Source organism: Haliotis rufescens, unplaced genomic scaffold (genome assembly GCF_023055435.1).
Source record: "Haliotis rufescens isolate VD_foot unplaced genomic scaffold, xgHalRufe1.0.p SCAF_3, whole genome shotgun sequence".
Taxonomy (NCBI): Eukaryota; Metazoa; Mollusca; class Gastropoda; order Lepetellida; family Haliotidae; genus Haliotis; species Haliotis rufescens.
The window spans coordinates 61,018,995-61,029,967 of record NW_025964001.1 but is presented as its reverse complement, the minus strand read 5'-3'; the positions used below and the strand labels follow the sequence as shown (position 1 = coordinate 61,029,967).

The window sequence follows — 10,973 nt, the reverse complement described above, 5'->3', positions numbered from 1 at the left end:
ACCACACACAGATCAATCACTGACCACACACAGATCAATCACTGACCACACACAGATCAATCACTGACCACACACAGATCAATCACTGACCACACACAGATCAATCACCGACCACACACAGATCAATCATTGACCACACAGATCAATCACTGACCACAGACACAGATCACACAAGGGAAACACAGATCACACATGGGACACACACAGATCACACATGGGACACAGAGAGATCACAACCAGAACATTTAAGTTCCACTGACCTTAACATGTTGTGAGTTGGTACGCAGCAACTTCCTCACTATCAGCAAGGCAAAATCTGACTCTTGGTCTCGTTCATGCACCTGAAAAAACAGGTATGACTTCACAACTGATTACTCTTGTCTGACTGTTGTGCAACGTCACACCATTGAAAATGTACTCAATCGTAACATACTTTTGACTCTCTCATCATTAATGTGCATAGAGATATACTGTAAATCTTGAAATTAACGCGAGCGTGAATTAAATGCGAAAAATGTGAGTGGTCTTTGTTCTCATGATCATTAATGAAACTTCACATTTATGTCTCCAAAATGACTATCAACAATAAGACGGCCTCACTGCACACTTAGGATAGCGGAAATACCAACTTGAATATAAACACAAATACAGTTTATTGAGCAGTTGTAACAAGTATATAACAATGTCATTCAAAGAATAGGAATTACACAATAGGCATCCGGTGAGTTATCACTGCTGGGGTCAAGAGTTCTACCCAGTCATGTCAAACTAGGCATCATTGACCACTCCAATCAGTTGTTGGTTCAATTATTTTATTGCCTTTGAACTTCCTTCATGCCAGTCAAAAGAATAAACATATAAACTGGGTGTTGTTTTTAGGAAAACACTTTTTATTGTTATTATGGAATTGCTTTACGCAGTGCTAATAAGCGGTGCTATTTGTGTTAGATTGGATTCAGGTGAGGATATGTATCATTCCACTGGGGATGGGGTGGGGGGAGTCGCATTGATTTTGAGCTGATTTTTTGGGTAGGGGTCAGCAGTCGTATTAATTTGGAGATGCATTAAATTCAAGATTTACAGTATGTAAAGAAAGAGCCTGAAGGGCACCACACATTTCAGAAGGAGTGGTCTTTGAAGAACTGCAGACTGACCTCATCAAGGATCACATGCGTGAACTGCAGCATATTCTTTGTTTTAATCAGCTTCTCTCTCAGTACCCCAGTTGTACAGTAGGTGATGCGAGTGTCCTCCGAAGTTTTGTTGTCCATGCCAATCTGAATAAGGAATAGATGTTACAATCATCATTGGGAATACACAAAACCTGTTCTTGTAGAACTAATTAACTGATTTTCTCTTTGTACTCCATTTGTTTTTAATGTGTTTTGCATATTCTTACAGTTATGAACAAATGTTGGAGCTGTGTGATAGGTTTTGCCTCTCAGCTGGAATAAACAAGATGTTCACACAGCTCTTTCTCTCTGTCAAAAATAAACAAAGAATGTATGTAGGAGTAATGCAGGATAAGTAAAAAATTGCCGATTTGCCTGCATCATGTCTCTAGTGAGGTGAGGTGAGGTGAGGTGAGGTGAGGTGAGGTGAGGTGAGGTGAGGTGAGGTGAGGTGAGGTGAGGTGAGGTGAGGTGAAATGGGGTTTAATGTCGCTTTCAAGATTATTGCACTTATATAGCGACGAGCATGCATGTGGGTGTGGCTACTTGTACTAGTCCCGACTAATGCCAATTTTATAGTGCTAGCCCACTCAGATACCATGCCGCAGTTTAACATGAATACCCCACTCAGACACAGTATACTGACTCCGAGCCGACCAGTCCTTGTTTTAGCTCTTTAATGCCGAGCGCCAGACAGGGTAAGAACAAGTGCCATCTTTTAACATATTTTGGTATGACGCAGGCGGGGATCGAACCCCAGACCTCCGTTCTCGGGGCGGATGCTCTACCACTAGACCACGGAGGCGGTCTCCCTAGTCAGACACAGTGGTACAGTCTTGATGAACAGGCCACTACCTGGTATCCACAGATGCTTCCAAGTGTCCAGCTCCTCTCAGAGCACACCCTCCTTGCCACGCTGACTGCGGCAATACGACGTGGCTGTGTGATGATGATGTTGCAGTGCTTGTGTTCCTGGGCGTAATGGTCCAGGATGTACTGGGGCACCTGTGTGGTCTTGCCGGAGCCGGTGGAGCCCTGGATCACGGTCACCTGGTTACTCTCTATTGTGCTCAACAGCTGCAACACAGGCCAACAAGGTTAGCGAGAGGGAAATATTGTTGAAGTACATGAGACAAGTCCTGACAATCCTGTTGATACATACATATATAGTGATCCAGCCATGAACTCCAAAACAAAAGAATCAATACTGCCAATAGAATGATCTTCCTTGACAAATCCAAATCCCATTTTATATATTAATAATTTCAACTTTGAAACCCAGTCAATATTTCCAATAGTACTAGATTATAATATTTTTTGGGAAAACGTGAGGTTAGGATACACAACAACTTATGCCAGTATTTAAGGCTTAAAAAAAAAGAAAAGAATTTGTTCTCAGGTAAACTTTTTTTAGAATATAGTGCGGTTGGGCGCTGTCTTTTTTGTGTGGTTGTTCAAACAAGCAAGTAACCAATAAACAGTTGTGTAATCAATAAACAGTTGTGTAATCAATAAACAGTTGTGTACAATCATCCTGGAAAAGGGCCTTCCAACATAAATGTATTCCTTGATAGTAAAATACTGGAATACAGTATTTGACCACCGTTGGACTTGGAATATTCCATATATATATGGAATATTTTCCACATTCACCACAAACGATGTGGTTGGGTGTGGATAATTTTAAACCAAGGGAATATTTACCTGCTAACACCTGCACTTTTCCTACCTCAGAGTCACTATTACAATCTAATCCCCCTGGTCCAGCTCCGTATAGGAGAACAGACATTACTTTCAAGTCAAATATCTTAAAAAATACCTCATGTGAGAGAGGTTTCAACTTTGAAAGGGATTTTAAATACCAAACAAAACCTTTTTGGAATGCCGAGCAGAACTGAACAGAGCTTTTTCAAGGATTTGTTTTTGTGAAAATATAATTCCCAGATATTTATATACAGATACACGCTCAATTTGCTTACCCTGAAAATACCATTTTTCGTTCTAAGATGCTGTGCATCCATTTTTAAAGAAAACCACTCTAGATTTATCAAAATTTACTACTAAAATATACAAGTAAAATCCTAGATATTTTTTTATATTTGTATACTTATCCTGCAATACTCCTTAATGTATTTACTGCTTGTTCTTGACAGAGAAAAGAGCTGTGTGAAGGTCTTGCTTGAAAAAGTTGTTTCAACAAGCTGATGGGCCAACCCATCGGCTAACTTCCGCTGTTCGAAGAGGCGGTGTCGTTGTCTACAGCGTTCCTTGGACCGACCGATGTAACAACACAATGCTCTCATATGGCACAGGAGGAGCTCTTTTTCATCTTCCGCATCAACTATCAATGGAAAGTGGTTCTTGGCAATGAAGTCCCAGCCCCGTCCGAGATCAACGGCTCCATGCGCTCCTTGCTCAAAGTGGAGCTCCTTGCTCCAAGGCGTGGAGTTCGCTAACACATACTGCCTTAGCGAGTGCCAGGAAGAAGGCAGTTTTCTTCGTCAGGTGGTAAAACGTCGCCGCTTTGAGTGGCTCAAAGGGCATGTTTCTCAGCAGGGTAAGAATCCCAAGCTGGTGGACGAAACTCCGAAATGCCTGTATTTTCGGGATTTTTGTCATATACCTATCCTCCAGAACGGCCAGAACAGAGTTGAGAGCCACAAGGTAGGTCATGATGGTACTACCCTTGAGCCAACACTTGTGGCAAAGAGAAGGAACTCGGCCAGGAATTGAGGTGATGCAGTGGCGAGGTCTTGATGTTTTTCCCTGCAAAAAACTCTCACAGGACAGCCACTTGTCATCATAGAGGCTCCTAGTGGATAGACGATGTGCCATCGTGATGGCCTTTGCCATTCTGGCCGAGTACCCTCTAGCGTTTAACACTCTCTGTAGATGGACCAGACGTGCAGACATAACCCGTCTGGTCCCAGATATTGGCGCCTGCTGTGGGGATGGATCAGGTTTTGCCAGTTCGGGAGTGGCACCAGGTCTTTGTCAGCTAGTTCTCTGAGGTCAAAGAACCAGGCCCTCGCCGGTCACCAGGGTGCAACCAAAGTCAGATCAAGGCATCGCATCAACTTGATCTTTTGGATGATCTTGGGAAGGAGTACAGGAGGCGGAAAAGTGTACACTTTTAGTCCTTCCCAGAGTATCCTGAAGGCATTGAATGCGCAGGCCAGGGGATCCAGTACCGGCGATATGAATGTCGGTACTCGATGGTTCTGGCTGGTGGCGAACAGGTTGATGTTGGGGTGACTGTGCTCCCACTCTGTGGGGGCGACTTTATCCGTCTGGGATAGAGCGTCCGCCAGGATGTTGCGACAGCCCAGAATGTGTTGAACCTGGAACTGGATCCCCAGAAGATCCACCAGGTTGAAGAAGCAGAACGTCTGTTGTAGGAGCAAGGGTGAGTGAGTCTTGATTCCTGAGGCACCAGACGACAGTTATGTTGTCTGTCGAAATGGAGGGACGGGCGCGTAGGAGGGTCTGTTTCCAATGGGAGACAACCAGAATAAGCACCTCCAGTTCTAGGTTGTTGATGTAACACTGTAGCTGAGCGGCGGACCACAGCCCCGAGGTGACCTGTCCCTCTAGATGTGCGCCCCATCCATGAAGGGAGGTGTCAACAAAGAGGTGTAACGAGGTCGTAAGCCCTGTCAAGGAGATGCCGCCTAAGACATTAGATTCTACAGGCTACCACCGGAAATGAGGTTTGAGGTGATCCGGGAGGACGCAGTTGGAGCCTTCCTCTGTTGGTCAAGTCCTGAGCTGAGGTTAGGAGGCCCAGGAAGACTTGCCACTGGCGCAGTGTGCGAGACTGGTGGAACGCCAGGACCAAGTGAAGTTGTATACGGTCCCTGGATACAGAGAGACCGAGATCGGTCTGAAAGAGGCCGCCAATGAACTGAAGACGGAATGAGGGCATCAGCTCTGACTTCCTAAGTTTGATCTTCAAACCCAGTTGGTGGGTAAAGTCTCTGTTATGAGTGACCATGTCCCAATGAACCGAATATCCTTAAAATGGAGGTATGAGGCCATTCGCTTGGTAAAGAAATTCCAAATGGGAGGACTGCCCATTAGTAATGGACTCCAATAAATATGAAGAAGAGGTACTTCCGGTCATCAGGATAAATCGGGACATGGAGATATGCGTCCTCAATATCCAGGCTGATCAGTGCATCGTGCGCCTGGATCTTGGAGCGTGGTCATCTTGAAGTAAGGTGGATGCGCCAGGTAGCATTTGTTGAATGAAGTGAGGTTTGGAATCATCCTGTATGTGTCCGAGTCCTGCTTGGGGACCAGGAAGATGGGTGAGTAGAAGCCAGTGTTATGGCTGGGGAGTGCCAGCAGCGACGCAATGTTCTGGTGTAGGAGTTGCTGTTCAGAAGGGGCCGCTGGGCCATCGGTTGACAGGAGAGCAGCTCCTAGACCAGGGCGTCCGGCAGAACGAGCTGCTGCCACTACGACGAGAAGGCGTACTAGCCGAGGTGGAGTCCAGAGAGCATCAGGAGGTAACTGACTGATCCAGTATCGGTGCGAGAGAATGGGTCTGTATTGGCGTATGTAGAGGCGTATGTAGAGGCGTACTGCGGAGAAGCACCACGATAGGCGCCTACAGAGGCACTAGAGGCGGAGCGTGTAAAGGCATCTGTATAGGCGCCGTTTACTGTATAGGCGCCATATGGAGAGGCGCTTGTAAAGGCGTATGTATAGGTGCAGGGGCTTTAGTTGAGGCTGAAGGCGTCGGCGTCTGCATGTACTGTTGATAGCCATAGCCTAAGGGTGTCAGTATGGTGAACTGTGGTCATGATAGTGGATGCCGCTGTGTAGACGGACGTGGTGGTGGTCGTCAAAGTGCTCTGTGTCGACATGGAGACAGGTCTAGATGAAACCATGGCCGCTGTAGATGCCGGGGAGTCTCTGTCCGAGGATGCTGTGAAGGCAGTCCGTCTGAAAGCTGTGCGCCAAGAACAAGAACATTAACTCAAAAAAGTCAAAACATGTGAGGGCTGAACAAGTTTATGAGCAGATCAAAAACAGGTCTTCCTTCTGCTAGTGACAGAGGTAATGTGATGATCCTTGACGTCACTTCCCCTGGTCACGTGGGAGCTGTGTGATAGGGTTGGTCTTTCAGCTAGTTGAAACAACTTCTTCAAGCAAGATCTTTACATAGCTTGTTCTCTCTGTCAAGAACGAGCAAGTAAATGCATAAAGGAGTTCTGCCAGAAAAGTAAAAAATAGACATACCAATCCTCCATAAATATATTAGGCTCCGCAACAGACAAACCTGAAATCTTTTTTAATGTACTCCAAAATGCAAATTATTCATCAATAATTGTCCAGACTTATCCTGGTATAACTTGTTTTTATCCCTGATGATAGCTTTAAACTTATTTTAGCACATATAAAATCATTCAACGACTGATCACTATTGCATTTCCTAAACACAGTAAACAATCATTCTCTCTCATGACAGTAGTATTAACATTCACTTTCAAACCATGGCTATCAGCATAAACTACAATTATTGTTTTTATGTTTCATACATACGACAGCTTTACAAATTGCTTCAGTAAATAAATCTATTGCTCCATTAATATTAGTTAACATAAAGTCTAAACAGTCATCCAACACGGATACAATATTATCTGACAGTAAATTATCCCTAAACTGATCTGTATATAATCAAGGCTTATATCAAACATGTTTTTGGCTTTTACTGCTCTATTTGAGCATCAATCATTATTCACAGAAGAAAAAGTAGATTGGAATCTGAGGTCATATTTAAAAACAACAATGAGGATTCAAAATAATTTCCAAATTATTCAATACTTTAGAGGCAAAACTATTACTAAAGTTCACTGAAAACAAACTTTAGTTAAGCTCAATTTGTCAACCAGTTTTGGAGAAATCAATCTCATTAAAATCAGATCTTAGTTCTCGCTGCCGCTAAACAAAGATCTGAGGACATCCAATTATGGGTCCCGTCAGACCGACCTTTCGTAAACTCTGACTGACCAATGGAATTACTGACAAGAAGTTGACATTAGCCAATCAGAAGGCAGCTTTCTCGTGCTTTAAGGCACTAATTTCAAATTGGTGACTACGCTTAGAAACATATTTTGACAAATTCTCGCTTAAAAATTTGAAACCTGAACAAAAGAACATTCTCGAAATGCTAATGTATGGTCCAGATTGTATAGATTCAGTTGTTAAGCCCGTAACAATCGTTCGGAATACCCCGTTTTAAAGTTTTCGAGGCTGCATGATTAGAAGTCACATTCCGACTGTCATTTTCATGATCTGGTAAGCAACGCCGATTGGTCGGATGAAAGGTCGTTCTGACGTGACCCCTAATGGGATGTCCTCAGATCTTTGTTTAGCGGTAGCGAGAACTAAGATCTAATTTTAATGAGATTATGGAGAAATGGAAATAGGAAAATTATCTACTAACAAAATATGACATATCAAAACACAAGCTCATAGTCATTTTGTTCTTCTGGCCAGAGGAGTCTCAAGGACATAAGAAATGCCGCACCTGTTCCTTGTGGTATGTGATGGGCAGTTTCTTGTCATAGGTATGGGCAAATTGGTAGTTATCGTAGACCTCAACAGCTCCAGGGGGAACCAGGTCTTCTGGCATCCCCACGGAACCTGCCACGGTGCTGTCTAGTTCCAACTGCTCCAGTCTCCCAGCCATCCCCCCGGTGGACATCGGCCCGGCCTCAAGCGGCTGCAACACACATTCCAGGCATCATTGCAGGAAGTTCAACGCACACAATACTAGGGCTGCAACGAATACACTGTGAGGCGAATACGATTCATATCACGAATAAAGAGGACGTGAATGCGAATATTAATTCACAAATACAATGAAAAGTCAGCCGTTGATTTATCATTATTATTATTATAGTCAGTGAAACAAGAACAACATAAATTATTTGACATGGTTTGTTAATTATTAATATATTATACTTTTATATACTGCACTTATCCAGGTAGTCATATCTGCTCAAATGTGACAATGACCAGTGACCACATTACTGTCAAATTAAATATTATAAGAGTGTTGTCATTGAAAGAAATCTATGTATATAATATGTTCTTATGGATATTTTTAGGTACAGGGTATGTAAATGCACATGATTGCATTTTAATAAATATTCGATTCTAGTAGCCACGAATAACGAATTCAATTCATGAATGGTTACGGTTCAATTCACCGAATACGTGAGTGAATTGTAACAGCCCTACACAATACATAGACATGATGTTGAAACAATTAAAACCAAGGAATTTTCATTAGGTGTTTTTTTTTGTTAAAAAATTGGGACTGACAAAAATTGGCGAGACTGGTATTTTATAGAAATGCCAGCCTACTGGGACGGGAGATAAAAGCCAACAGGAACTCTGATAGAGATTCTATTTATCATCCAAAACCATTCAATTTTTTTTAAATTTGTAAATAGTAATAACCAGTCTCATGTGTGTACAAAGAACAGCTAACCAGCCTCAGTGGTAGAGATATTACTGATGTTATTTGATTGTGATGTCATGGTAGTGAGTGAGTTAAGTTTTAAGTCACATCGGCAATATTTCAGCCATATCGTGACTATCAAAGGTTTAAGATTATAAATACTTTGAAAATGTATAAAAAACCTGCCAACGATGGGCAGTAAAATAACTAGACATATCACAGAGAAATATTTAAAACTAGTATGGAGTCATAAAATTGATATTACGATACATAACAATACATTATAAAAACAGGCTATGATCTCCAACAACTGAAGGTAGATCACCACACTGGGGACCATGGGGACTTACAGTACTTTTGCTACCTGCATGGACCCCAGCTGGATTTACATGGAAACCAATATGTCACACTGGTCTGTAAGGCATTGTGATAGTAGAGGTATATCCTAGGAGACATCAACACTCAAGAGGCTGCACCCAAGCGATATCTCCTGTGGCAGCCAGTTTTGGATGATTCAGGGGTAGATTTAACAACAAGTCTGTATGTAGGCAGCAGGGCTTGCTCCTTTTAAAAGTTACTGGCCTTTCTCCAAACTAACTGGCCTACAACTGAATGTTGCGTAGCCACCTAGTGGGGCTCTGAAAATTTTAGAACGCCTCACTCCTGAAACACCAATTCCTGCACTTTTACATTTACATCAATCCATGGAAACTGATGAGCAGATGAAGATGTTGTACACAACATTACAAAGTGACGGCTTGTTGTTATACTACCAACATGACGGCATATATCTTTTCTCATCGAAATTACATGATTCACGAGCAGTGTCCAATAAACAAAATTAAACATACATGGATAAGGGGTGAAATTTTGACTAGCCAGACAGGCCATCTATGTACCATTTCAGCAAGCCCTTTGTAATTTTAACTGGCCACTGGCCAACAGTTAAATCGACCCCTGTGATAAATCAGCAATAGCACTTGGCACTAGTCCTGTTGTCCTTGCCAAACTACCCAATAGTTAGGATATCAAAGGTAAAAGAAGAAATTTGCCATTATTAAGGGTTTTTCTACATGCTATCATTGTAATTAAGGATTCTTACAAAAGTTTGCACATATTTTTTTTTTTATTCATACCTCAATGAACCGAAAAACATATAATCAATGCTTATAATTAAATTTGACGTAAAACAGGTTTTATCGACAATAGTTAAATCAAAAAGAGTTGTGTATTTCAAAACAGACAAAAATTACGAGATTGATAAACATTCCAGGTGTAGGAATACATACTGTGGCGTGACATGAATCAGGTGATCATTTAATTTATGCACATAAAATTACACGCCTACACAGTCAGTGGCCAATCAACGGAGGATAGGATCAAAATAATGTTCATTGGACCTGTCAATTAAGGCAAGAGGCGAAAAGAACTGCACCAGTCAGACTGTAACAAACCGGAAGAAATATGTCCGGGAGAAGGCAGCTGTTTAAAAAAACATGGTCAGTTACCGCCAGATTCAAACAGTGAATTTTAGTGAATGCAACGAGAATTTAATTATAAACAAGTAGACTAAAAATGTTAGTTTCCATCACTGTAAATACACCATGACACAGCAAGAACATTACCACAGTGTACATGGTGTACATTCTAGACTTGGTAATATGAATCAGGGCTCTATTTAAGGAAACCGATTTAACTTGCACTAGTGTCATGTTGAAATGAAAAGATAGTTGCACCTGACAATACCGGGTTTCACACTGGTCCCATAAACTTATCAAGGTTGAAACATAGATGCATAAATTAGTTTTAAATAAGTCAAATCTCAGATCTCTGATGACCGTGTCATGTGTCATGAAGTACACATAACACTGGGATTTGTGGTGTAGTGCTGTAAATAAAACTTCGCAGTACTGAGTGTGTTCAAAGATTGATGCTGTGAGGACATGTAAGGGCAGACAAAAAAGTAGACATCTGTTGACATGCACTTGGTGCATACAGACTTAAGTATAAGGTTGCATTTTTCAAAGATGGGTTGCACTGGTGGATGTTTTATATAGATAAACCGATCCCTGTGAAGGCCTAAAGGGTACCGACTAAAAGATAAACTGAAAGTGAAAATGAGGACATTTCAAAGAATTAGAAGTTATTGATCAATATTCACTTCTGAGGGATACAGAATAGCCCACTTTTAACTTGTCTAAAGGCTGCATGTTTCCACATGTCCATGAATGTGTAAACCTTTTATCGAGGCAAGGGAGTTAACTGACTATAAAAGTCCAGTTTCCACCCTTGCCGAACTGGGCTGGAATTTCTGGGTTCGATTG

At 42.0% G+C, this 10,973-nt stretch overlaps 1 protein-coding gene across 1 annotated transcript in view; it reads right to left on the bottom strand.

The window, feature by feature from the left end:
• The window catches only part of LOC124132330 (ATP-dependent RNA helicase TDRD9-like), a 107,648-nt gene that overhangs the window by 71,362 nt on the left and 25,313 nt on the right, over positions 1 to 10,973 (bottom strand). Inside the window, exons 4-7 of the mRNA XM_048403221.1 lie at positions 7,711 to 7,905; positions 2,028 to 2,249; positions 1,155 to 1,277; positions 261 to 341 (exon numbers count right to left, since the gene is read on the bottom strand). Coding sequence (XP_048259178.1) covers positions 261 to 341; positions 1,155 to 1,277; positions 2,028 to 2,249; positions 7,711 to 7,905 — 621 coding nt within the window. The remainder of the gene's footprint in view (positions 1 to 260; positions 342 to 1,154; positions 1,278 to 2,027; positions 2,250 to 7,710; positions 7,906 to 10,973) is intronic.